The sequence below is a fragment of the Octodon degus genome, unplaced genomic scaffold, assembly GCF_000260255.1.
Source record: "Octodon degus isolate 3935 unplaced genomic scaffold, OctDeg1.0 scaffold00021, whole genome shotgun sequence".
Taxonomy (NCBI): Eukaryota; Metazoa; Chordata; class Mammalia; order Rodentia; family Octodontidae; genus Octodon; species Octodon degus.
The window spans coordinates 1502776-1530052 of NW_004524597.1; the positions used below are offsets into that span (position 1 = coordinate 1502776).

Below are 27277 nucleotides of genomic sequence, written 5' to 3' on the forward strand. Positions count from 1 at the left end.
AGCGGGCGGAGAGCGTGGTTCCAGCACCACGGACAGCGGCGCGCTACCGCAGCGCCCTACTCCCCAGTCAGACACCTATCTCGGCCTCGTTCGTCTCTCTGCGCTCCGGGAACCGGTGACTGCGCTCCGCGCCGCCGCCTGGGGACTGCGGGGTCTGCCTCAGCCCGCCTCCAGGGAGGGCAGCTGCGGGCGGAAGACGCTTTCGCTCGCCGGAGCTCCAAGCGTTTTTGGCTTGCGTGGGGGCTGCTGCGTCCTGCTGGCTAAGAACAAGTGCCTAAGTTGGCTTGGTGGGCGCCTTTCCTTCCTCTTCCTCTTCTTCGGGGGCGACGGCGTCAGAAGCACGCCCCAGGAACCTCTGTCAGTGCCGTGAGCCAGGGCAGCCGGGCGTTCGCTGGACTCCCGCCGGCAAGTGGGGAACCGAACGCTCAGCGCAGAGCTGGCCCCGCAGCTAAGGGCCCAGAGGGAGCTGCCTTCTCCCGCCCGCGCCTCTCTCGGCCGGGGACCGCGGGGATCCCCGGCCACACGCGCGCGCGCGCTCCCACACTCACACTCGCACACACGCACACTCGCCCTCACACACGCCAGCCTGAAGCGGGGCTGCGGAGAGGGCTCCTGGGCGCGCTCAGTGGACCCGGCAGCTGCCATCCGGAGTGTGGCAGGAGGCTGAGCTAGGCTGCTGGAAGAGACTCGGAGAGCTTGGCCGGAGCATGGGGCCGGGTGAGCGCTGACAGTCACGGCCGCAGCCATCAGCCCTGGAGATGACCAGGAGCGGCCACCGCTGAGAACTATGTGGAGGGAGGCTGCGGTGAGTGGTGGCGCGGGGCGCGAAACCCGGGAGGGCCCCTAGGGAAAGGGAAGGCGGGAGGCCTGGGTAGGAGGGGGCGGCAGGACCGACAGAGGGTCGCTACGTGGGAGTGATCGCACCTCCCTCGGGATCCGGGACCGCAGGAGCCCGAGTCCTTCCCTCCCCCTCTCCTCCTGCCAGCTCGTCGCAAACTCAGCCAGCGCCCCCTCCTTCTCTCCTCTTTCTCTCCCTACCCCCCTCGTTCAGCAGCTCCCGGTCGCAAAACTCCCAGCAGCCGGCGCCGGGGAGGTGGTAGGGGGTGAGGGTGGAGGTGCCCAGTTAGCTTCTCGTGGGTGGCCAGCGCGGGGCTCCCATTCTCCTATGCGCCCCTGAGCAGAGCTCGGGTTATCCGCCACACGGACTGAGGATCCGCACCGAGGGCGTCTGGGCACGGAGCTCAGCTCCCCCCCTATGGTCGAGTCCTCAGGCGCATAGGGGGGCTGTGAGCACTGCAGACTGCAGCCTTCCCCCACCCCCTTTCCCCGCGCCGGTGGGCTGACCCTGCCATTCCATCTGTCCCCCGCCTTACTAGAGCCCTGCTGCAGAGCCTCCGGCTGGGATAGCCGCCCCCCGTGGGGGCGATGCGGACAGCGCGGGACAGCCAGGGGAGTGCGCGGGGGCCGCACCATGCGGGAACCCGCTAAACCCGGTGGCTGCTGAGGCGGCCGAGATGCTCGTGCGCGCAGCGCGCCCCACTGCATCCTCGACCTTCTCCGGCTACAGGTACGTCCCAGCGGGAGATTGTAGCTTGGTGAGCTTGGGAAGAGAGAGACTCGATCTGAGGGAGAGCGGGAGAGGGATGGGGAGAGAGAGGAAGCGAGAAAGCGGGAGAGGGAGACCCGTGGTGAGGTTCAGGAGAAGCACCAGGGGGCGCTGCGGCTCCGCTCACCCAAAGAATACCAAGGCCCGCGCGAGTTCGCCCCAACTTCCTCCGGCTCCAACAGCGCCGGGCTAGAGGGGCGCGCGCTTGTACACGCGTGCACGACCGTGCTGATATTTGCAGGCAAGAGCGGCAGCACGCTTGGCGCCGTACAGTTGTGTGCAGCGCTTGAGGACGTGTGAGGACTCCGAATGACTGTGAGCTTCTCCAGGGCGCCCTGCGGAAGTGCGCAGAAAAGCGCGCGTGTCTGAGAGCGTGTGCAGCTTACTGCCCACGTGCAACTAAGATTGAGCAACAGGGTTCGAAGTGGAAGGGTTAGGGAGGGGCTATACAGTCTGTATTTGTCTGAGAGCTTCTTTGGAGCCTACCTTTCTCCCCACGCACGTTCTTTGCCAGCTCCCACGCTCTGGCCCGCAGGGGGACGCGCCTACCCTTCAGAATCCTGCAATGCACACGGCGCGCCCGAGAGAGGGTGTGTGTGCACGCGCGTGAGTGCACCAGAGTGTGTAGGGGGCGGGTCCTGGGGTCACTTGCAGGTGAGTGAAAACCTTTTCAAGGCCCCTCCAAGAGAAGTGGGGCGGGGCGCGAGTTAACCTAGACACCCCAGAGCCCGGACCCCCATTCAAGCATGCTCACTTCCAAGCGCTCCGGGGTGTTTGTGTGGGTGCCCTGCAGGAGAAACGTGAGGTCTGCACAGTTGCCAGGCGTAGAGCGAGGTCTGGGATGCACGGGCCAGCTGGCAGGGGGTGAGGTCAGTTACTTACCTCAGTGAGCAAACAGGCTGCGGTGTGCGGGTGCCGCCTCCGCACGCCGGGGCTGGTCTGTAGTTCACTCCGCGTGAGCAGGGGGCGGGGTCTGTAACTTGTTCCGTACTGCTTTGAGGGGGAAAAGGGGAGGATAGAGGGTTTACTCCTCGCAGCCCAGAGCTGGGTGGGGTCCATGGCTCGCTTGGCGCTCCGGGGCTGTGGTTTGCAGCTAACTTGGGGAACGCGGTGGGGGAGGTGGGCAGAATCAGGAATGGAGAAGCGGCTGGGGATAGGGGACCAGACGGAGGCAGGATGCGAGAATGGGCTTGGGGACAGAGGTGGGGAATTTAGTCGGATTAGAGTTGTAGATGTAGTTGGAGATGGATCGTGGGATGCAGATGGCGTCGGGGATGAGGAATGGAGAGAGTGACCAGCGCAGCGGGTGTTGGGGGTGGGCTTGGGACCTGGCCCTCAAGGCGAGGCTCAGGGTCAGTAATTCTTTTCCTGTGCGCCTCTTGTTCACGCCGCCCTGCCTCTCGCTCTCCACCTTGCAGGGACCGTAAGTGGCGACTATGGGAAGACTGGGCTATTGGACCTTGCTGGTGTTGCCGGCCCTACTGGTCTGGCGCGGTCCGGCGCGGTGCGCGGCGGCGGAAAAGGGTCCCCCGGCGCTGAACATTGCGGTGCTGCTGGGTCACAGTCACGACGTGACGGAGCGTGAACTTCGAAACTTGTGGGGTCCGGAGCAGGCAGCGGGGCTGCCCCTGGATGTGAACGTGGTAGCGCTGCTCATGAACCGCACTGACCCCAAGAGCCTCATCACGCACGTGTGTGACCTCATGTCTGGGGCGCGCATCCACGGCTTGGTGTTTGGGGACGACACTGACCAGGAGGCTGTGGCCCAGATGCTGGATTTTATCTCCTCGCAGACTTTCATCCCCATCTTGGGCATCCACGGGGGCGCATCCATGATCATGGCTGATAAGGTAAGGCTGGGAGGGGAGGGGCTGCTAGGATCCCAGAGAAGTCACTGCAGGTTCCTGGGCTCCCTGGCTTTTGACTTGATCTGGAGGTGCGAGGACTCCTCTGGAGTTCTAGTGAGAAGCAGGCCTCACCTCTCCAATGAGAAGCGAAAGGAAACGCCTCTTGCCTCCATCCTGAAAGCAGAGTACTACACTCACCTACTTCAGTGTACCAGAAAGAATGTGGCAAGGGGTGGTGGTGGTGACAGCAGTTTGGAGATTTCCAAGGAGCTCAGCGGGGAGCCTGGGAGCACATGGGCTAATGTGGTTCAAATTCTTAAAATATCGATTTCACCTGATGCTTTGTGGGAAAAGTTTATATATTTCCTTCTTGTGGTAAGTGAGTAGAACAATTTTTAAAAATATTAAAGGTGAGTATTGTTGTGAGACAACATGTGAAGCTTTTAGATAAAGCACAACAAGATAGAAAAATGTTCAGGTTTCCTGGACTTTGCAGAAAGAGGAACAGAGGATGGGGAGTCTGAGGAGCCTTGGGTTGGAGAAGCACAGGTTAAAGCCTTCCTGTAGGAGTGCAGGTGTATACCTCCAACCCCAGAGCATGGAGGGCCTGACATTTTTCTTACACAGCCCTTGTGTGAATTGGCAGGGACTCCAAGACCACCAGGTGGAGGAGTTGACTCCTCAAGATGGATCTTGGTGTTTAAGTTGAGTTTGCAAATGAAGAAAAGTGTCCTCAAATCTCTTGAAGTGTGATGACAGGACAAGCCTTTTTGTGAATGTTTGCAGAGCCCTGGGTTAGAGAAAAGTGGGGAGAAATTGGAGGGCTTGAGGGTGATTTCTTGAGGGCCTGGTTGGGAATTGGGCTGAAGTGGAAGGTGGGAAGGAGGATCCAAGGAGAAATGAAGTGAGGAAAGAGGAAAAGGGAGGAAGGATTGAAGCTGTGTGTACACAGTAACTCTATAAAAGCCCAGGAAAGATTTAGGGGTTTACAAGAGGAGGAAAGCATGAGTACACATGTGGTGCCAGTCCCTACCTGGAACCCTTCTTTAGGGGCATTCCTTAGATAGAAGGGGACATCCGAAGGAGGCATGCAGGCATCTGTGACATCACTTTCCTTTTGACACTCTCAAACTTCTTTTGTATTTATCAAGCCCTACTCTGGCTCTGCTCAGCACTTAACACCGACTCCTTTGGGACCTGTATTAATTCTTCTAGGTCTCTAGGGCTGCAGAACATTCAGCTGAAACACAACTGATGCAGCATCTTATTAAACACTCATTTAAAATGGTCATCCACCTAGCAGAATCTTGACGAGTTGTTGAGCATTTTCTCTCAATTTTAGGGATCTCCTCCCTGTAACGAAGAGGAGGGAGTTAGTTGAGCTCTGCCCCCAGCAAATAGGCCATTTCAGGACTGGCCCTTCGCATTTGCTGGAGCATCAGGTAACTTTCCAATGAAGTTAAGACCCTTGGCTAAGGTTGTGAAGTAGGTGATTGAGCTAGATATCTGGATTTCTGGTCCCAAGCTGTGAACTTACCTTCCACCAAATCAAACCTGTCCTTTAGCTTTGTCATGCCATCCTTAAGAGACATGAAAAATCCACCTCATATGGAGAAGCACAGTGCACACAGGGAATCCCAGTGTAGTGAGAGGAACCAGGCTTTGTATGAAGGTGTGAACATGAAGAAAGAGTGATTCCCAGAAAGGGTTGAGGGTGTGCTTTTGGGATATAAATACTGACGTTAGTGCCTCTTCCCTTCTGAAATTTTGATTAAAGGAGCAACCTAAAAAACAACCATAGTAAAGGTGAAATTTCTGGATCCATGAGGGGCCAGCACAACCTAGCAGAGAACAAAGTGAATTGGGGAAGCCGGGTTGAGGCCAGAAGGCCTGAGTGGCTTCCATCTCTCTTTCTTCCAAATCTGAGCTGGTGGTACGTGAAATAGGGTCTCACCCGCCAAGAAAGAGGCATTAAAAAGAGGATTTTTGAGAGCTGACAGAGTATAGGTGAAACTGTCCTTCATTTCTGTGGGATATAAATGCCTTATGGAGATGTGGGCAAAAATGTGACCCCATTTAAGAGTAAGAAAGAAGAAAGGAATCAGGAGATGGCAGGAGAAAGACAGGAAAGAACATGTTCAGAGAAGACAAGGTTAAGTGGAGATTTGAAGCACTAGAGAGGGGGAGAAAGAAGGAGCTCACTGACTCAAAAATGGTGAAAGGAACTCAATCCCTCCATTGCTGTTGGTGTCATCTGAGTTGGTGTGATTGCCCCCACTATGTGGCTCTGGTGGAGGGCAAGGCAGTGGGGGCATTACAGAAGTCAAAGCAGATGGTGTTGGGGGCATACACTAGGACCTATGTGTGGGATGGGCAGGTGGTACTGAGAGTAGCTGGTTTAAAGGGTGGTATTTTGAGAAACCAGATGTGTTTAAAAGGAAAGAAACTGTCCAAAATGGGATCAACCTTTCCTTCCATTAGTGACACAACCATTTAGCAGGCATCTCTACCACCTGTCTGGTTTAGAGCTCAACACTCCAAAGAAGCAGTCATGGGATGCTGCCTGAAACTTCCTTGTATGGGTGTACCAGCAATGTTATGACCATGGGGTCTCAATCTCCCCAAATTGACAAGTACTCTTGGCCTACCCCTAAGATGACTTTGACTTGGTAAGCTGTCCTACAGCATCCCTGTATTGTGTTAGGTCTGAATTGGCAGGACAATAATGCCCATATTGATAAGAAGAGTGGTTAGTTTGATTATCAATGAAAGTGAATACATACACACTGTACTGTCCCATGGCCAATAAGACCCTTGAAGTAAAGAGCAAAGCCTTATCATGATTGGAATGGTGGTAGATGGCAGGTTTTTGTGGTCATTTAGCTACCGACAGAGGTATTAATTTTTACTTGTCTTAGTGTGTGGTCTGGTCTTGTAATAAAACTGGTTAACATAATGCTTGCTGTAGTCAAAGTTCTAATCTTATCTGGTCTGACCATTTTGGCTTGGTCCAACTAAAATAAATGCTGGCTTCAGTTATAGTCCCCAGTAAATCCAGTGAATGTCCTAGGCCTTGATGTTTCTGCTCAGGGTCCTGTGGACCCCACCACCCTATCCATGCTGGAAGAGGCAAGGCTATGTCTACCCTCCAGAATCTCTTCTCTGGCTTTGCTTTATGTGTTAACTCCACACATGCCCCATCTCCTCTACTAGAGTGAAATTCCACTGAGGGCAAGATTTTAAAAAAATGTGTGCAAGTGTATAAGTGTATTTGAAGTAATGAGTGCAGACACCTTAAAAAATGATGTAGTCTCATTTTAGAACACCTTAAAAAGTATATTAAGATTTTAAGAATAAAATGAAAATCTTGCTCCAAATCTTATCCCCAAGAGCAACCACAGCTGACGTTTTGGTGTATTTCTTTCTAGGCTGCATTGAGTTACAAGCTGAGGATTGTATCATATATATGTTTTGCTTATTGTACTTTGTACTCTGTGGGTTTCTGTAGCCAGAAGACTCAGGTTTTTCTTCAATTCTGGAAAAATTTTAGCGACATCTGTTGAATATTTTCTCTGCCACTATCTCTGTTCTTTCCTTCTGGAGACATATGAGAATAGTTTCTCAACTAATTCTCCATCAGTCCTAACTTAATTTTTTTTTCCATTCTTTGTCTCTCTGGGCTTTGAGACAGTTTTTATTTTCCAAATTCCATATTCCTGTTAACTGCCTTGATTCATTTGTGGCTAGTCTATTGATTTGTTAATCTCTTGAGCTTTTTAATTTCAACAATGATATAGTTTATTCCTAAGGTTTAGAATTGGTACCCTTTCCTGTTTTGTTTTTTTTTGTAATAAATGATGTGATGAGCCATTCTTCTCACTTGGTGGATGTAAAGCCTTATTCGGACTCTTTAAGGAGTCAATATATACTTATTATTACACCATTCTCCAATTGCTCCAGCATGTTTATTTCTTCAATTATAAATTCTTTCAGCTGTAGCATCTGTTAATTTGACTCCTCACATCTTCTCTAATTTTTGTTTGTGAATTTATCTTCAGGGCACTTGGAGAGTTTCTTCGGCTGGCACTTGTGGGGTGTGTGCTTTTAAAGCACAGCTTGTGTCGACAGCTGAGTTCAGAGCATTATTCCTGCTCTGTGCAGCCCAAGGGGCAGGCTCAGACTGCAGGCTCCTGTTGGTGACTTTGTGTTGTCTCTTTCATACACGTAGAAGCCTTCCTTTGGGTTGTGAGTCTTTGTTGGGGGTACAGATGCCCCGTTGCATGCACAGCTGGCAGCGCCATGCCTCTGTGTTCTGGTCCCCTGGTGGGGGTGACATCTGATTTCCATGGTTCACATTCAACCCATCCCTCCGTGGGTCATGTGGCTTTGACTCCTATTCACAACTGGAGAGTCTCATCTCTTTCATTTTATTTTATTTTTTTGTGGTGTTGGGGATTGAACCCAGGGCCTCATGCGTCCTTAAGCTATGCTCTGCTGCTCAACCACGACTCTCAGCACTTAATATATTTTAGGGAGTCTTCTGTATTTTCATCTGTGATTCTGTCATTTGATTTCCAAGCAATACTATGTAAATTTTAAAATAACTGAAGCATTCTACATAAATTCTGTCTTAAGAGCAAAAGAGAGTTGCCGAATGTGTTCACTCTGGTTTTGAGCCAGTTTTATTTCCCAACCTGCTTTCATGTTTTTAAAAATTACATATTCTTGGAATTTTCCCTTATCATTAAATATATTTCTCAAACTTGATTCTAAATGACTGCAGAATGTTGTCGTTATACACAATCATTTTAACTAATCTTTTGGTTTTCCACCTCTAGTGAGAGTCATTTCGGTTTGTAATATGTATCCTTTTTGATGCTCTGCACTGGTCTTGCCCTTTGCATTTGTTACTTGGTAACTGTTTGTTGATCAAATGACTCCAGTCATTGCCCAAGCCAGCGTACTGCAGCTTCCAGATGAACATATCGCAGGGAGTGTGGTGTAAGGCATCCCATGCAGAATTTGCCCCTGAAATGCTGCCTGATTTTGTGCATGGGTTTGCCAAGTCTTTTCTCTCTACTGGGAGATAATTACCAGCTCTCCCAGGGATAGCATGAATTGAGGTCACATATGAAAGACTCATGGAGCACTGCCGAGTAACAGTTCATCAACAGGAGGTGGAAGTTGGTGCTCTTGTCACCAGGCAGCTCCAGAATTGGGATGGGAGTGATGTGCCTTCCCGTTAACATGAAAGCTCATGGAAAGGGCAGACGGCAGATCCTGAGTGGGTGGAGCCCACCAAGCTCCTGAGGAAGAGTGCCCAGTGGCTCCTGGAAAATAGGGAAGCCTATCTTTAGCCCTTGGATGAGGCATGGCAGTTGTAATCATTCACTCCCCCTCACCTAAATCATCAGAGATCAACAGGCAGCCTCCCAGCAAGCATGACTAACTCTGTAAGTGGCCCTCAGGGTTCTTGGTAATAGCTTGGACCCTTGATAGCTGTGGTCTGCTGAGTTTTGGTGTTTGTCTTCCCTCTGGTAGCCTTGGATAGAAAATGCTGCTAGGTAGAGTGAGGGGGAAGAGAGAGAGAAAGAAAGAAGGTAGAGAGGAGGAATATAAATTAAATTTTTGGGCTTGTAAGGGAGAGTTGGTTGCCTCATCATGGGAGTAGGGTTATGTAAATGAGATGTTATAAGGTTTGTGTTTTGTTTGTCCTGTTATCATTTAACTTTGAATTAGTTGCCAACATTTTAAGATCTAGATATCCCTTCCTTTCCCTTCCCTTCCCTTCCTGTTTCTTTCCCTGTGCTAGGGATTGAACCCAAGAACTTGTGCAAGCTAGGCAAATATTTGATAACAGCTCCATCCCCAGCCTCAAATTTCATGCTTGTTTTGGGAAAAAATTAGAAGGCCTACCCACACTAGGCCCACATTCCCATGGCAACAGGTGGCTGGAGATTAGCAATTTCTCCCGGATCCCACCACCATCCTTATGGGAGGGTGTGTTTTTCCTTTCTCCTGTCCCTAACTTTCCTATTTCCCTCATTTGTGGCATACTGTTGGCCCTGATGTTCACAAAAAAAGTAGCTGGCATTTGTGTACCGAGTGACTTTCTTGGTCATTCTCTTCTTCCAGGGACTGCTCCTTGGCATGCAGGTGATTGGTCCATGGCACACACATGGCTATCATATTGTGGTCACTGTTGCTGTTGTTAATCTCCTGTGCTATGTTTTCTTATAGTGCCTAGGCCTTAAGTCTTTCTTAGCACAGTTCCATGGGGAGCTACTGCCAATTGGCTTTGGTTGGATGATCCCAGAAAATTTTGGACAGGGGCTAAGGAGATGGCTCAGTAGGATAAGCGCTTGACTGGCAAACGCAAGGATCTGAGTTCAATCCCTGGTTCTGCCAAAAAAGAAAAAAGAAAAAAAAAAAAAAAAAAGAAAAGAAAATTTTGGACAAAGAGTCCAAGGACCTCACCTCCATTTGGAATGCCAGCTCCTTGGGAAAGGCCCTTCACCTTTGTCAACTTCTGGTCTTCCATCTGTAAAGGGAGAGTTTGGATGATGTTTTCTCTGAGACTCCTCCTCGCTCTGAAACATTTATGTGCCATAAGAGACATACGAAGGTGTGCAAATGGTCTTCTGTGAGTGCTTGGCTCATGGCTGCCCCGAGCCAGATCACCTGGGTATAAATTCAGGCTCACCGCTTACCAGCGTACTAGGTTCTTTTTTTTTTTTTTTTTTTTTAATTTCTTTTTAAAAGACAATACAAAATAAGCGTCTGCCAGATAGCTCAGTGGATTAAAGTGCCTGCTTAGGCAGATGCCGGTGGCCAGGGATTCCATCTGCTGGCCAGCTGTGCCAGCCCCACCCTTGGGGAGCGCTGCGATGACGATTGACACTGGGTGTGGTGGGGGCGCCTCTAATCCCAGCTCTTGGGAGGCTGAAAAACAGGAGGATCACTATGAGTCTGATCTGTGTAGTGAGACCCTGTAGACCCTGTACTAAATACATAAAAAATAAATAAAAAAAGAGAATACGAAATAGTTTTAAAAAACCGATTAGAAACAATACAGAATTTCACTAAAATTAGGAATTTGATAATGGTTGTTGTATTGCATAATGTCTTCAAATTAGTTGATGTTTACCAGGTATAAGCATGCAACATTGGTAAATAAAAAAAGTTATAAGAAATTAAAAAGGAGAAGAAAAAATTTAAGCATTAACTGGTCTTTTTAGTAAATCAGCAAAAATCAGCAGCATAATAATCCAGGCTATCCTGTGTATATACATAAATATCTTTATTTATTTCTTTTCCTCACCCCAGTTTTCTCTTCCCTTTAAGTAGATTCTTTCCCTTTCACAGTATCTGTTGTACCTTGCAGATTTTATTTACTTTTTCAGGTTCTTACACTAGAGAGACAATACAGTGTTTGCACGTGTGGGTCTGATTTATTTCACTTACCAATACAGTCTCTAGTTGCATCCATTTACCTGTATAAGCCTCAAATTTATCTTTTCTATAGCTGAATAATGCTCCATTGGGCAAAAATGTCACATCATTTTTATCCATTCCTCAGTTGATGGGCATTTGTGTTGTTTCCAACATTTAACTATGCCAAATTGTGCTGCTATAAACATGGGTGCACATCAATCACTGTGGCATGTTTTCAGTGTAGCTTACTGTTTTACCACTTACAAGTTCTTTTATGTCTTTGAGCCCCAATGTCTTTATCCATAAAATGGGCATGTAAATGCACTCATGGGCATAAGGACAAAACTCAGAGCATGGCTCAGACTCCCCAAAGCTGGGATCACAGGAGTGCACCACCACACCTGACCACTGGTTTCAGTGGTCAGCGTGGTGCACATCACACCTGTTCTTGTGCTGGCCAGGCAGGCATTTAGACTACTGAGCCATCTTCCCAGCCCTACATGTACTTTCTATTAAAACACACACAAAAAAATGAAAGGCAATAGGATGATATGACAATATACCCTGAGAAAGAATGAAATCAATCCCACAACATGCTCTGAAAGGGATGGTCAAGTGAGAAAGGATTCGTACATGTTGGTGTAACTGAAAACTTTTTTTTTTGTCTTAAGATCTCTTTACACATGCTTCATCTCAGCAGAACAGAAATTAAATGCGGTTGATGTGAAAAAAATCTTAAGAAGAAATTATCTCTTTGACCTTTGCACTAAATGACACTGCCAAATGGACCATATGTTTGCACAAAGCCTAGGGCTTTAGAACACAGAACATAAATAGTTTCTCATTTTATCTTTGCTAAGGAGTAATGACTCAGTGGTAACCTGGGGAAACTGGCAGTCCCAAAAATATTTGTTTAAAGAATTCTTGTTTTTAGACAAAGAAATGAAAGTTCTAAGAGATTCAGGGGTTCTCTCAGAGAATGGCACAGAAAGCTGGGGGACCCAAGGCTTTGAGTTCTTATTATTTTGTCCTTATTTTACTATCTTTTTAACTTAGTGGTCATGGACACTGTTGGTTTCAGGAAAGGAATTAGATTCAATATAGACAATTAAAAAAAATCAGACCACAGATTTTATTGTTAATATTTTTTTGTCTTAACTTAGATGAGTAAGATGTTGAAGGTGAAATTAAAATTCAAAACTCCAGATTGAAATGATAGAACTAAGACTGGGTGTGGTGGTGCATGCCTGTAATCCCAGTGCTTGGGAGGCTGTAAACAGGTGGATCACTGCAAGTCCAATATAGTAGTGAGACTCTGAACACCTTATAGACCCTTCCCTAAAATGATGATAGACCTACACCACAGACAATTCAGTGATCCTTTTCCCCTGTAGGGTATAAATGACAAATAATATATATTACATATATATAATAAATATATATATATTTATATATGTCAATATACAATCAACAACTTTTCAATTTGTGTAACGTATGGATTGTGTGCAAGGTGATGTTTTGAAAAGTGCGGGCATTATGCAGTGATTATGTCAAGCTAAGCCTCACATCCATGCTACTCACACAGTGATCTTTTGTGGTAATGATACATGGATCTACTCTCCTGACAAAGTGGAAGGATACAACATGTTTTTATGAACCATGAACTACAGTCACCACTGTGGAAACCAAGTACACTAGGTTTCCAGAACCAATTCAAATATTTTATAAGAGAAAATTTGAACCTGTTGGCCAATGTGTCCCCAAGAGTTTAAAAAGAATTTGTAGCATTTCAGGAAAGGGAACAAATGATTTTGTAAACTCACTTGGTATTTACTTATTTATACTTTTTATTAGTGTATGTTTGTGATACATAGTAATTATATTGCCTTGGGGAATTGGTACATGAACATATCACATCTGAATCTGTTTTATTTAAATGTGCTTGAATTTTAATATTTTTGGCAAGGCATGCATTTCTAGTTCATTACAGCCTCTCGCATTCTGTGGTTCCATGTCTTGCTGGATTGGCCCACTTATGTGAGCAGCATGTTATCTGCAAACACTGGAAATCATGGTATCCATTTGCTTATTTTTCTCTGACAATAATAAGATAAGCAGATTCTATGTAGCAATATAGCTTTTAAGAAAGTAGAAGACAATTTTCTCAAAATACAATGTCTAAATCAAGGGGGATCATCACCCCATCACACGACTTCTTTTGTTAAGAGTGCTTTCAGGTATTAGTAATAGAACATTAGACTAGCAAGGGCTTAAACCATTAAGATATCCAATATTTTTATTTAATAAGGAGTGTCAGATAGGTTTAGTGACTCAGGGATCCATAAGGGTTCAGGTCCCCTCCCTGCTTTCCTCAGAAGCTGGGTCATCTTAACGACAAATGGCTGCCTCTGCTCTGGCCATCACATCCTCATGTGTCATCATTGAAAGTAGAAGAAAGGATGAGAAAAAGAAATCTTGCCTCATATAGAGCCCTTTAGCTTTTCACTAGTATAGAGCTCCCCTTATGTCTTACTAGCCAGAAGTGGGTTATATTTCAGTCTTCAAGAATCACTGATAGAGACCGACAGCCTAGGAGTCTTCTCTGAAAATAGGTAATGCTGCCTCAGCAGAATGGGCCTCTGTAACAAGGGTGTAGGAGCAACGCTTAAGTAGTACAATTGATGATGTCTCCAGCAACATGAACACCATTATCTATGGAGGTGCACTTAGTTCTAGAGGATGATACTTAAAAATAGATGTTGGAAAATCGCAACGTATGCAGAGGAAGGACCCACAGGATTCTGCAGGATCTAAATGAAATATGTTAAGTGTCACAGAAGAAATATTTAAGGAGGTTCACCTGCAGAAAGGGAATCTCAGAGAGTGTTTAAAAAATATATTCAGATGCCCCGTGGCCTTTCTACAGGGTAGAAAGTTTAGCCTAAATTGTTTTTTTGGTTTTTTTTTTTTTGTTGCTCAGGGGACAGAGTTGAGAGATAAATGGGAAGAATTAAGTCTCAGCTCGATGTCAGGAATATGCTTTGGCAATTAGTCTTCATAGAAGAGCAGGTGTCTGTCCCGGAGTGGCTGAGCTGAGTGAGTTCCTGGCTGTTGGGAAGGGGACAGGGGACTGGGCTTGCATTCGTCAGGCTGGATTGGGTGACCTCAGTGGTTCTTGCTTATTCCAAAGCTCTACATCTCTCAAATCCTTGATTTTTTTTTTTAAATCCCCAAACTCTGATAGTTTAGGTTCTTAGATTTGGCTGGAAACCAATATCCTTTCTTTCTCTGAGTGTGAGTAATTCAGTATAAATTTGCCTTGCATGGGGGAGGAATTTATGATCCCTGCATCATCACCTCAAATCCCCAAAGGATTTTACATCACCCTGAAGGGTAGATGATATTTGAAAAGCAGGAAAGCTATGTATATATCAACTCAACACACACACACACACACACACACACACACACACACACACGCATAAGTAGGTCAGTTGGCGTCATATTTACTAGTGGAAATGTTTTTAGCAGAGAAGCTCAGCTGCAGAAGATGATGTTTGGAATAACTGCTAATGATCTCTAAATAGGGTGTGTTTGCAAATGCGTTGAGTTAATCTTCATTACTTATTAAAGTATATGCACATTTTCTGCACCTTTCATGGTGGTAGGGAGTGATGTTTAGGTGGTAGAGTCAGACTCCTCTCTAATTTTTTAGTTGTCAGACTGTCCTCACATGCCAGTTGCTCTGCCCTGCATTTTGAACATTTACTTAAGGTGGAGCGTGCTCTGGGTGGTGTTCTGCTGTTCCCCTACATCCCCTGTCCCCTGTCCCCTCCCCTACATTTGCTCTAGGAAAAAGTGAAACCTGAATGTGTTCCCCCATTTCCACTAGGAAAAATGAGCCCCACAATTGTTTTCTTTTTTTCCCCCATAGTTTTATTGAGAAACAAATTGCAAGGAGACAGTTTCAAACCAAATTGGTAGGACAATTTCAATAATTAACACATTGCATACATTCTTCCTAGTGGTTAATTGCTGTACAAGATGCGGACATGATATCCTATTTACAAACACCATTAGAACAAATCCCTCTATTCATTAAGACAATGTAACTATATATCTATCCTAACCATTTTGAATACACAGGTGCAAAATGGACATTCATCTGTATCCCCTTTTTTGTTTAGTTCCGTTATTTGAATCTTATTGGTATGTTAACTCAGCAAAATATTCTAAAAGAGTCCAGTAGCCCATAATAGTATTGGGTCTTCCGCTTGACTGACAATGTCAGAAATTGTTGACCTGAGTTCCCTACAGCTCAACATAACACCATGGCTTTACTTCTTATACTTCATTTTTATACTTTTCTGCTGGATGGTTAAGACCACGATAAAACAAGACCTATGCAACAAGAGTTGTAGCTTTTGGGTCTGATAAGGTCAGTCAAATCCCCTCAGGATTTATCCTGAGCCCACAATTGTTGTCCAGATGCCTTATCTTTTTATTATTTATGACTTTCCATGTGATGGAAAAGTATTCTAATTACTATCTGCATTTATTTTGAAAAGGTGAGTGTACACAGAGTAAGCAATCCAAATGGTATCATGCGGCGTTGGGAAAGTACGTGCTCAGCCACGCACTGAGGATCTCCAGGTGCTGACCCCGCCCCCCTCCCTGCTGCCCACGTGAAGAGGAAGCCTATTAATTGAGATGACAGTGTGTTTCCATTTGCAATTTTTGCTGAAGTTGGGATATTGCAGGCATCTTTTCTCCTTTTGCTTCCAACCCTAACTTTAGAGAAGTTAATCATTTTCTATCAGTTCCTAACTGCGGCCAACTTGCCCAAACAACACAAGCTCCCTCTAGAACGCACGTGGTTGGCCCTCACACTCAAAGAATTTAAGAAGGTGCGGGGGTGGGGAATGAAAAATTTTGAAACAAATAAAAAAGATGGTATGTGGGGAGCGGTGGATCCCTTTATAGTCTAATGAAGGCTAGTACGATGCTATTTATGTATTTATTTATGTATGTATGTATTTTAGGGAAGGGTCTACAGTGTGTTCAGGGTCTCACTACTAGATCAGACTCATAGTGATCCGCCTGTTTACAGCCTCCTAAGAGCTGGGATTGCAGGAACTGGGAAGATAGCTCAGTAGAATAAGTGCTTGCCTGGCAAGCGCAAGGGCCTGAGCTCCATCCCCGTTTCCTTACCCCCTCCCCGGGAAAAAAAAGAGCTGGGATTACAGGCTCAGGCGCCACCATGACCACTCTCAATTGCCATCTCAGCGCTCCCCGGGGGCGGGGCTGCAGCGGCAGGCTGGTGGATTGAACCCCCCGGGTCCTGTGCTTTAATCCACTGAGCTATTTGGCTGGCCTGCTATTTTTAAAAAGTCACCGTAGTTTTGTAATATAAATTGAAATACAGTATGGCGATGCCCCCAACTTTGCATGGATAAAGAAAATATGAAAAAAATGCATATAACTCAGCCATAAAGAATGATAACCTTGAGTTATTGGTAGGAAAAACAATGCATGTTGAGACCGTAATTCTAAATGAAGTAAACCAGGCACAAAAAGTAAAATATCACTTGGTTTCTTTTATATGAGCAACTCCACACCTAAGTAATTTAAAGCATAAATTACTGCATCATCACAAATAAGAGTGATGATAAGAAACAGGGAGGCAGCTTTGTGGAGATGGGACAATGATCTGAGGATGTGGGAGATAGGAGGGAAGGAAGAAAACGGTAAATGATCAAGATAGAATATGGGGCTGGCCAGATAGCTCAGCGGATCAAAGTGCCTGCTTATGCAGAGTGCAATGGCTGGGGTTCAATCCCTGGGCCTGCATTGCCAGCCTTGCCCTCGGGGTGCCCTGAGAGGGCGATTGAGACTGGGCATGGTGGTGTGCACCTATAATCCCAGTACTTGGGAGGCTGAAAACAGGAGGATCACTACGAGTCTGACCTGTGTAGTGAGATCCTGTAGACTCTCTAGACCTTGTCCTAAAAAAAAAGAAGATACACTATGTATATGTACCAGCTCCCCCAAATGAATGAAATGAAAATAATGAAAAGTTATGTATCATGAACATGCATTAATTTAAAAAAGAAACAAAAGAAAAACATACGCACTTTATTTTAGTTAATTAATTAATTTCTGACCATTTAATTTATTTTATTTTTCTATAGTATGTTATAATTGGACAAGCATAGTAGCCCTCTTTTTTCCCCCATTCCCATCCCCTCCTTTCAAACTGCCTTCCCCTCCCCATTCACAAAGCTTGGTTTTCATTTTATCCTTCTTTTCTCATTGGTTTTCTTTCTCTTTCCTTATTTCTCCCTCTCCTCTCCCTAGTTCCCTTTTCCTTTCGAGCAGTTTCCTCCTATTTCACAGTATGTATTATACATTTTTTTATTGACATCTTCAATTTATCACACCAGAAAGAAAATGTGATATTTACTCATATACGTCTGATTTATTTCACATATGATTATAGTCTCAAGGTCCACCCATCCCGCTATAGATGTCTCAATTTTGTCCTCTTCTATGGCGGAGTAATACTTCATTATATAAAAATACCCACATCTTTTTTTAACCATTCATCAGTTGATGGGCCTTTGAGTTACTTTCAAGATTTAGCTATTACAATGCCAGGCATGGGGGTGTATGCCTGTACTCCCAGCACTCAGGAGGCTGAGGCAGGAGGATCACTGTGAGCTTGAGATCAGCTTGGGCTACACAGTGAATTCAAGGTCAACCTGATCTGCAGTGAGATCTGGTCTAAAAAGAAAAAGATTTAGCTGTTATAAACTGGCTGCTTTCAAAACGGATGCACATATAGCACTGTTAGGATGCTTTTAAGTATTCTGCGAAGATACCCAGAAAAGGAATAGTTGGTCAAATAGGACTGCTAATCCTAGATTGTGAGGAATCTCCACACTGATTTTCACAGCGGTTGCACCAGCCTACACTTCACCCACAGTGAAAGAGAGCCTCTTTTCCCCACAGCTCCACCAGCATTTGTCATTAATTGTTTTCCTGATCATAGCCACTTTTTGTCAAGTGAGGTGGAATCTCATTAGCATTTCTTGAATAACTAGTGATAGTAAACATTTTTTAAATTGATGTTTTATTCTTTAAAGAGAATGTAAAATGGTAAAAGAAAAAGAAAAAAGCAGAATGATACAGAATTTCGCTAAACAAAATAATAGGAATTTGACAATGGTTAATGTATTACATAACATTATCTTCAAATTAGTTGTTTAGAGTTCTCTTTCCCATCTTGCAAGATGGTGATTAAAAAAAATGAGAAGCCAGACACTAAGGAGAAGAAATCTAAAGCCAAGAAAGCTTCTGCCAGTGGTACTGGTAAAAAGGGTAAGGTGAAGGCAAAAAGTCCAAGGGGGGCAGCCCCACTGCAGCTGAAATCCTGTCTTGGTTAGAGGAATTGATAGATACTCCCAATCTTCTATGTATTCCAGAAAGGCTTTGTACAAGAGAAAGCACACAGCTGCTAAATCAAAGGTTGAGAAGAAAAAGAAGGAGAAAGTTCTTGCTTATAATCATAAAACCAGTCAGTGGGGACAAGAATGGAGGTACCCAGGTGGTTAAGCTTCAAAAAAAAATGCCTAGATACTACCCTACTGAAGATGTGCCCTGAAAGCTCTTGAGCCAGGGCAAGAAACCCTTCAGTCAGCATGTGAGGAAACTTCGAGCTAGCATCACTCCTGGCAACAACTTGATCTCCTCACCAGGTGTCACAGAGGCAAGAGGGTGGTCTTCCTGAAGCAGTTGACCTGGGCTTGCTACTTGTGACTGGGCCTCTTAGCCTTAATCATGTTTCTCTATGAAGGACACACCAGAAATTTGTCACTGCCACCTCCACAAAAATTGATATCAGCAAAGTGAAAATCCCCAAACACCTCACTGATGCTTACTTCAAGAAGAAGAAGCTGCAGAAACCCAGACTTCAGAACAGCGCAAGGTGGATCAGAAAGCAGTGGACTCACAGATTTTAGCAAAAATCAAAGCTGTTCCTCAGCTCCGGGGCTACCTGAGATCTGTTTTGCTCTGACAAATGGAATTTATTCTTATAAATTGGTGTTCTAAATTTCTTACTAAGAGCCTAATTAAATAACTAATACATTAAAAAAACCAAAAAGAAACTACTTGTTTACATTAACAGATATAAGGATGCAAAAGTGGAAAAAGAAATAAAAGAAAAAAAAAAAGCATTAATTGCTCCTTTCAGTAGACCTGCAGAAATCAGAAATACAGTTATCCAAGCTATCCTGTACATATACATAAATATAATCTTTTTACCTTTTTTGTGCTTTTTCTGAGAAGTGTATATTCATCTCAGATGCCCATTTTTGGACTGAGTCTTTGAATTTGTAGGGTCTGATCTTTTTCACTTCTTTCTATGTTTTATACATTAGTTCTTTTTCTGAAGAAGAGCTGGTATAAAACTTTCCCCCTCTGTGAGCTATCTTTTCCTCTATTTGTGATTTCTTTCACTGTGCAAAAACTCTTTAATTAGATCCCAGTTGTAGATTCTTTGTGATAGTTCCTGTGTAATTGGGGTTTTGTTCATAAAGTTTTTGCCTATACCTAAGTCTTCTAGAGTTCTGCCTATTGTATCTTCCATCAGATTTAGTGTTGGACTCAGTGATCTGCCTGTGTTCGGCCTCCCAAGAGCTGGGATTACAGGCGCATGCCACCACGCCCAGTCTCAATTGCTGTCTCAGCGAGTCCTGGGAGCAGGGCTGGCATGGCAAGTCCAGGGATTGAACCCTTAGCCCCTGTGCCTGCTTGCAGGTGCTTTAATCCACTGAGCTATTTGGCCGGCCCTTAGTGTTTCTATTTTAACATTTAGATCTTTGATTCATTTTGACTTTAGTTTAGTGCATGGTGATAGATATGGCTCTAGGTTTAGTCTTTGGCATACAGAAAGCCAGGTTTTGCAGTACCACTTGTTAAAGAGGCTACCTGAGTGAATGGTTTTTTTTAATTTTTTTTTTTTTTTTTCAGAACTGGGGATTGAACTCAGGCCCTTGCACTTGCCAGGGAAGTGCTTATTCCACTGAGCCATCTCCTCGGCCCCTGAATGAATGTTTTTAACATATTTGTCAAAGATTCGGTGGCTGAGTGCATTTGGAATTTCTGCATCTTCTAGTCTGTTGCATTGATCCTCAGATCTGTTTTGTTTGCCAGTTCCACGCTGTCTTTATCACAGTAGCTCTGTAGTATAATTTTAAGTTAGGGATTATAATGCCCTGACTTGTCTTTGTTGCTCAGAATTGCTTTTGCTATTCTAGGTCTTTTCTGGCTCTAAATGAATTTTAGGAATGTTTTTTCTAGTTCTGTGAGATATGGTGTTTCAATTACATTTTACTTGTTGCTGGGACAAAATGAATGACACCCAAATTTAAGGAAGGAAAAGTTTATTTAGTTCACAATTTGTGAAAGTTTCCATCTATACTGGCCTGGCCCCCAGGCAGAGTGGCTCATGGCAGAGAGCAGCAGTTCATGGCAGCAGAAAACAGCAAAGAGCAAAGGGAAGGGCAGCAGCTGCACTTCTAGCCAGCCTCTCACCCCTTCTTATGTCGCAAATAAGCTACCCTGAGGCTGGGAGTGTAGAATTCACACAAGGTCCATGCCCTCCTCTTGCAGGGAATGAGGACGTTTATAAACTAAGAATCCTGGATATCTGTTGAGTCACCTAATTAAACTTCTAAACTTCTCAAGTTAACACAATGTATCAACCAGTACACATGGTAATGGCATTTTGATTGTGAGCACATTAAATCCGTATAGCAACTTTGGAATTATGTCCATCTTCACTATGTTGGTGCTTCCTATCTAAGAGAAAGGGGTACCTTTCAATTTTCTGATATCCTCTTTAGTCTTTTTCAGAGAACTCTAGTTTTCAATGTAGAGATCTTTTATTTTCTTTGTTAGGTTGATTCCTAAGTATTTCGTATTTTGGCTGGTATTGTGAATGGTGTCATTTCCCTAATTTTTCTCTCAGTTAGTTTCTTGTTTTTGTACAGAAATGCTATTGATTTTTGAGTGATGACTTTGTTTCCAGTTACTCCACTGAGTTTTGTTGTTAAATCTAGAAGTCTTTTGGTGGAGTTTTTGGCATCTTCTATGTGGAGTATCATGTCATCTGCAAATAATGATAATTTAACTTCTTTTCCTATCTTTATTCCTTTTCTTTTTCATATCTAATTACCCTGAGCAGTATTTCCAAGACTGTATTGAATAGGAATACTGACAATGGACATCCTTGTTCCTGATTTTAGAGTGAAAGCTTTCGGTGTTTGACCACTTAGCATGTTATTGGCTTTTGGTTTGTCATAGAAGACTTATCAGATTGTGATAGTCTTCCAATTTTCTTCAGGGTTTTTATCATGAATGAGTGTTGGACTTTGTCAAAATCTTTTTCTGTATCTATTGAAGTGATCATGTGATTTTTGTCTTTGGCTCTGATGATGTGGTGCCTAATTTATAAATGAGACTTTACCATAGTTTTGGGCATCTACTAAGAGTCTTGGAATGTTTGCACTGCAGATAAAGGAATGTACTTGTTAGTTTGTCAGTGTCATTATTCTTCACTCATTTATTGAGCCCATGTCTCAGGTCAAAATGTTTGGTACATAGATCTGTGATCAGCTCCTTTGCTCTGACGTAGCTTGAAACCTGGCTGGTGCTGGACAATTGAAGCTAAGTGTGATGTGTGCTTGATTACGATGGTTGAGGGAATGTCGAAGTGGAGCATTCTCATTCACAGGTCTCAGTGATAAAAATATTTTGATAAAACAAGCAAAGAGCTTAGCTAAGCTGAGGACTCATGTAGCTCCTCCTGGCTGCCATCTACCTGGCTGAGATGTCCCGGGAGTGGAGAAAGGTGGCAAGTTTAAGTCTAGGTCCTTCTCTCTTATTAATGTGTTAGTCAAGGCTGCCAGGCTTGATTGAGGTTTTGATAGCTCTTGAGCTTTCCTTTGGATGGCATATCTTACAATCACAACACTGAGTTCTTTGCTGATTTCTCTTTGATTGTCATATATAGCTGAATTTCTCCAGCTCTATCGTGTCTCTTTGGATTAGAGATATTGAGCCAGGAAGGGGGAATGACATTTGTAGTCCATACTGTCTCACATGTCTGAAAAAAATGCATACTTTCTAGGAGAATTGCTTTAAAACTAAGATATCTGTAGGACTGAGGAAAGGTGGTATTCATTGACTTGGGTGAAATAGATCCAGAACCACATGAAGAAGCTGTTGAATGTAGAGAGACAGGCTTGGGTGAGAGTGAGTGCAGCTTCCATTAGGGGGTTTGGAAATGGCCTTGTGGAAGTCAACTTCATGATCAAATCTGTGCTTTAGTAATTGCTCTTGACTTTGTCAAGTGGTGTTAGTTTGTTTTATCCTCCTTCCCTCCCTCCTTCCATTCCTTCGTCCTTTTCCTTCCTCTCTTCCTATTTAGAAGGACTCAAAATATTTTTATCATTGACAATTTCCTATAAAAATAGACTAGAACAATGAGCTCCATGTGTCCAGCTTCCACAGTGAGCGGCACATGGCCATCCCCATTGCATCTGTGCCTTCACCTACTCTCCCCAGGCCCACTGCCAAGCTTTTGAAAGCAGATTCAAGGCATCATTGCATTTCATCTGTAAAAATGTCAGTATATAGCTGAAAAGGATAAGAACTTAACACACTGTGAAAAGAGGAAGTGCAGCTAATATAAGAGTAATTTATTGCAGGTGCACTTTAGAGGATTTGTGAAATTCAAAGAAGCATAAAGGACATTAAAATTACTTTTAACCTCATCATCATAGACATCTGCTGTTAATATTTTGGTATATCTCATTCTAGTCTTTTTTCTGTACCTTGTATACAGACACACATATACAATGATTAGATCATTTCACAGCTCATAGCTTAATAGTTTCTCATGAGCTTTTGTGATTATTGGTAAACATTTTTTGCCTGCCACATTTTTGTAGCTAATTTAGCATTCTTTAAACTTGTTGCTGATAAAAATCAACAGGTTGATAGATATCTTTGTAATGAAATGTCTGCTTTGCAGGTTATTGGTTTTGAATAGAATCTGACACATTAGCAAGTCACCGTGCATAAAGAAGTGTGAGAATCTCGACACATCCTTTTCATTAGTTTGCAGAAAAATTGGACCCCTGGATATTTCCAGAAGCTATGTCTTAAAGCCAGCCCTTGGAGCAAAAAAGTTTCTAATTGGCTAGATGAAGCTCTTTATCTTGTTGCTTTAATTTGCGTTTCTCTTATGACACCTGCTGTGGGTTTATATTTTAATTTAGTCAGTGCTTTTATATTTCCTAGGTGTTGCATATCTTAACCTCTTTGACATTTCCTATTATGTGAGTGGAACATCTCAGATACTGATGGATTCCAGTACAAAATACAGTGAAATAATTTGAATATGTAAAAAATAATAAATATTTTGAAGCCTGGCAGGGTGGCTATTCATTCTTGGTCACCAGGCCTTGCTCAACTGTTGTCTCCATATCAAAATTGTTTTTAAGAACTGCTTTAAAATGTAAAATTTCCCAGCAGAAAGTAATTTTGTGGGACCTGCTATTATGGTATGGCAAAGTGAACAATCACCTCCAGGTGGGCTGGAGATGGGTTCACGTCACAGCCTTTGTGGGAAGCAGTTGAGATGCGAGCCTGTGGTTTGTTCTTTTCTCTGGGAAATCGCAGGCATGACACATGTGTGGCAGTAACTACCGTACAATGCAAAAGGGCTAGCCCACAAAAGGCAGGGAAGAGCCATTCGCTGAGTTCATGGTGGGGTGCGAGGCAGTGAAGTGACTTTTAAACAGAAATAGGAGATGCTTGGGGCTGGCACTGCTGGTGTGAGGAATTCTCGAGATCCTACCTCCTGATATAGCAGCATGAACATGCATAGGACAGCAGCTCCCTCTGGGAGTCTCTGAGGCTGCTTATGTGCCAGGCATGATTTTTCTGATTATGGGGAGATGGGGGCTCCCTGAGGGAGGGGCTGAGTGTGAGGGGTCGCTGGAGGGCCCTCGAGGATGTAGGTCTTTACACTCAACACTGAAGTGGGCCAGCATTTTAATAATCAGTCTGGTTTCCTAGTATGAGATGGATCTCAGATTGGGCTACTATTGAGATCTCGTGTATTTTTATGCACTGTGCTTACAGAGTAGCTGAGCAGAGCAGGTCGGAGGGTGACCGTCGCCTTTGCCCCATGTCAGTCATGCCCTGAAACAGACAGGTCTGGCTGAAATCTACTGCCCACTTCCTGTGTCCAGGGCAGTAGCTTCCCCTATGTCTAGGGCAGTAGACACTTCCTGTCTTCACTGGAGGTGGGCAAAGGGGCCTGTTTCAGCCTCTGATTTGGGAGTGTGATGTGGTTTTTGTGCAAGTGTAGAAATAATATTGTAACTTGCCTGAAATACTATATGACCCAAAGTAACTTTATTAAAGACCCCTGGTAGAAAGTTTCACTTACATTGAAGGAACAAGTTTTAGTGAATCATTATATTGTGTAATGACCATAATTAATACTAATAATGTACTTATTGTATATTTAAAAATTCCTAAAAGTGGAGTTTTAACCTCATCACCATAAAATGGTGCTAGTGAGGTAATGGATCTGGAAATCAGCTTGATGAACTCTTGCTATAGTGTACATGGAGATCAAAGCATCACAGTACAAGCCATAGATGTACATAATTATTATTTGTCAATTGAAGTGAATGAAAAGGGAACAGAAATAAGCAATCAACTTTCAAAGAGACCTATAGATATGCCTAAGTGAGAGTTTTCAAATCCTGGTGGTTTTTCAGGGAAAAGAGGTGCATCAGTGGTTTCTGTGGAGGGTGAGCGGACACCCAGGATGTGTCCGCTGCTCTAAGAGTGTCTGGAGGTGCACTGCACCCCCGAAGTCATAATTGCGAGAACCTGAGGATGTGATTGTACTTAGAGACGGGGTCTGTCAGTGTAATGAGGGTAAAGTGAGTTCAGATAAGTAGGCCCTGGCCCAGCGTCACTGGGGTCCTTGTAAGAAGGGATTGGGAAACCGACACAGAGGAGAACCACGTGAAGCTATGGGGAGAAGGCAGTCATTTAGAAGCCACAAGAGAGGACTGGGGAGGAAACATCATGTTGTCACCTTGACCTTGGATTTCTGGCCTCCAGAACAGTGAAAAAAATAAATTTCTGCCACTCAAAACATCTAGTCTGTGGTGCTGCGTCCTGACAGCCCAAGCAGAAGAATTCAGGGAGCTTGAGAGTTTTAAACTTAATTCCAACTCTTCTCCTTGCACCTCTCTTACATCTAAGCTGGGCTGAAGGAAGGGCTTAGAATTCCCCAGCCCAGATCTCAGCCCACCATCTGCTCCAATACTGACTTCATGTTTTGTGGGTTTCCTGGCCACTGGGTTCCTGCCTTGAGAAGTCAAGGGATTTTGCTATTGTGATTTAGTTGAAGATCTTCAAATGGGAAGATGATTTTGCATTATCCAGCCTGGGTCAGTCTCATCACTAGGTCCTTGTGTAAGCGAGGTGGGTGGTGAGAGTCCAAGAAGGAAGTGTGACCACAGAATGTATGGCTGGAGGGATGCCCTCTGAAGATGAAGGAGGGAGCCACAGGAGAGAGTGCAGCGGCCTCCAGAAGTTGGAGAAGCATTTCTCCTAAAGAGCCTCCAGAGTGAACAAACCCTATCATCTTCTTGATTTTAGCCTACTGAGTCTCTCTCCTGACTTTGGAGTTCTAGAACTTTTAGACCATTGATCTGGGTGGTATTATGGCACTAATTATGTAGTAACAGAGAAGCCAGTACCAGGGAGAGACTGACAAACATGTGCTCTGGAGGCTGGGCTGGGCCCCTGGTGACCTCCTCTCTGTGTTTTATCTTAGAATTTTATGCAGATTATGGTTCTTAGCTCAGAATGTAACTATTTTGATATGAAGGTCAAAATGATTAAAAATTGCCTTACCAGTTACATCAAAATTTCCTTCACCAAATAGTTAAGGAAAAGCAGTGTTCTGAAAAGTTCCGTTGTGTGTGTTCTGTGCTCGGGTGCACCTCAGACTGTCCATGCTGTGTCTGAGAACCTTGGGGAGCCTGTGCCTTTAGCCTAGACATCCCTAAACCTGCCTCCTTGACTCTAGCTCTGTGTCCTTGGGCAGGTCCCTTAGTCATTTGACCCTCAACTCTTCTGTTTATACAGTGAGTTAATAGTAACATCAATCTTGAAAGGCTATTGTGGAGATTAGCAATTGTTTGGAAAAAGCGTATAGCGCATTGTTAGTCAGGCAAAATAGACCATATTTCGTGGTGAGCATTATCATAACACTAATACTTTCCACCTTTAACACTTCTCATTCTTGTACCACAGGCATCATTTTTATCCCCGTCTTATAGTTAGTTGGAGAAGCCGAGGTCCAGAGAACATAAAGGCATGCATCAAATTATGCCTGTGGTTAGTAGAGAGCCAGGATTTGAATCCAGCTGGCTTGGCTCTCTGACCAGGGATTCTTAGCTTTGGCATTGCTGACCTTCTGACAAATCATCTTTTCTCATGGGTTGCTGCCCGGTACGTTGTAGGGTGTTTAGCAGTATCTTTGGTCTCTATCTAGGAGATGCCGGTGGCCATCCCTAGTATGACAAAAATCTCTCCAGTCATGGCCATATGGCCCATGGGGAATAGCTGTCCCTGGTTGAGAACCTCTGCTGTAGTTTTGAGGTCTAACCACTGGGAAATTCTGTCTAGGTAAGAGCTTTATTACACTTTGGGCTCCACATTTCACAGCATCTTCAAAGCTGCAAATAGATGAATGTCTAGTGGTATTACAGGAAATAGCTTCCACTTGTTGATCTTTCATTGTTCATCAGGTTCTGTGCTAACCTGACTCCTCCCTGGGCAGGAGGGTTCTAAAGCCTGAGATTTTCTCATAATGCTATACCACAGGAACAGATCTGTATATGACTTGGACTTTGCTAGTAGATAATGCTCACTTTTCTATGTCCCACAAACTATTCTAGTCTCTATATGTAATGTATGTTTAACTTACACGTTGACCCCATAAAGTCAATACAGTTGACTCCTGATATATGCAGGGCTTATTTCAATTATGTATCATGACACTGAACTCCAAGGATGTTCAAATCTCTCACATGAAATAGTGTAGTTTTTGCACCATTATATAACCTGTGCAGATCCTCCCATATACTTTAAGTTATCTCTACATTACTTGCAACACCTAATACCATGCAAGTGCTTTGGAATTAGTTCTTATACTATATTGTTTAAGGAATTTACACATGTGTAGTAAAGATGTATTTTTTTTTCTTTTCTTTTCTTTTTTTTT

The 27277-nt window shown here is 44.2% G+C and overlaps 1 protein-coding gene across 1 annotated transcript in view; it reads left to right on the forward strand.

The window, feature by feature from the left end:
- The first annotated feature begins 706 nt into the window (after positions 1-706).
- Positions 707-27277, forward strand: part of Grin2a (glutamate ionotropic receptor NMDA type subunit 2A) — a 452129-nt gene continuing 425558 nt past the window's right edge. Inside the window, exons 1-3 of the mRNA XM_004627768.1 lie at positions 707-805; positions 1377-1567; positions 3025-3456. Of these exons, the coding sequence (XP_004627825.1) occupies positions 3043-3456 (414 nt within the window). The 5' untranslated portion in view covers positions 707-805; positions 1377-1567; positions 3025-3042. The remainder of the gene's footprint in view (positions 806-1376; positions 1568-3024; positions 3457-27277) is intronic.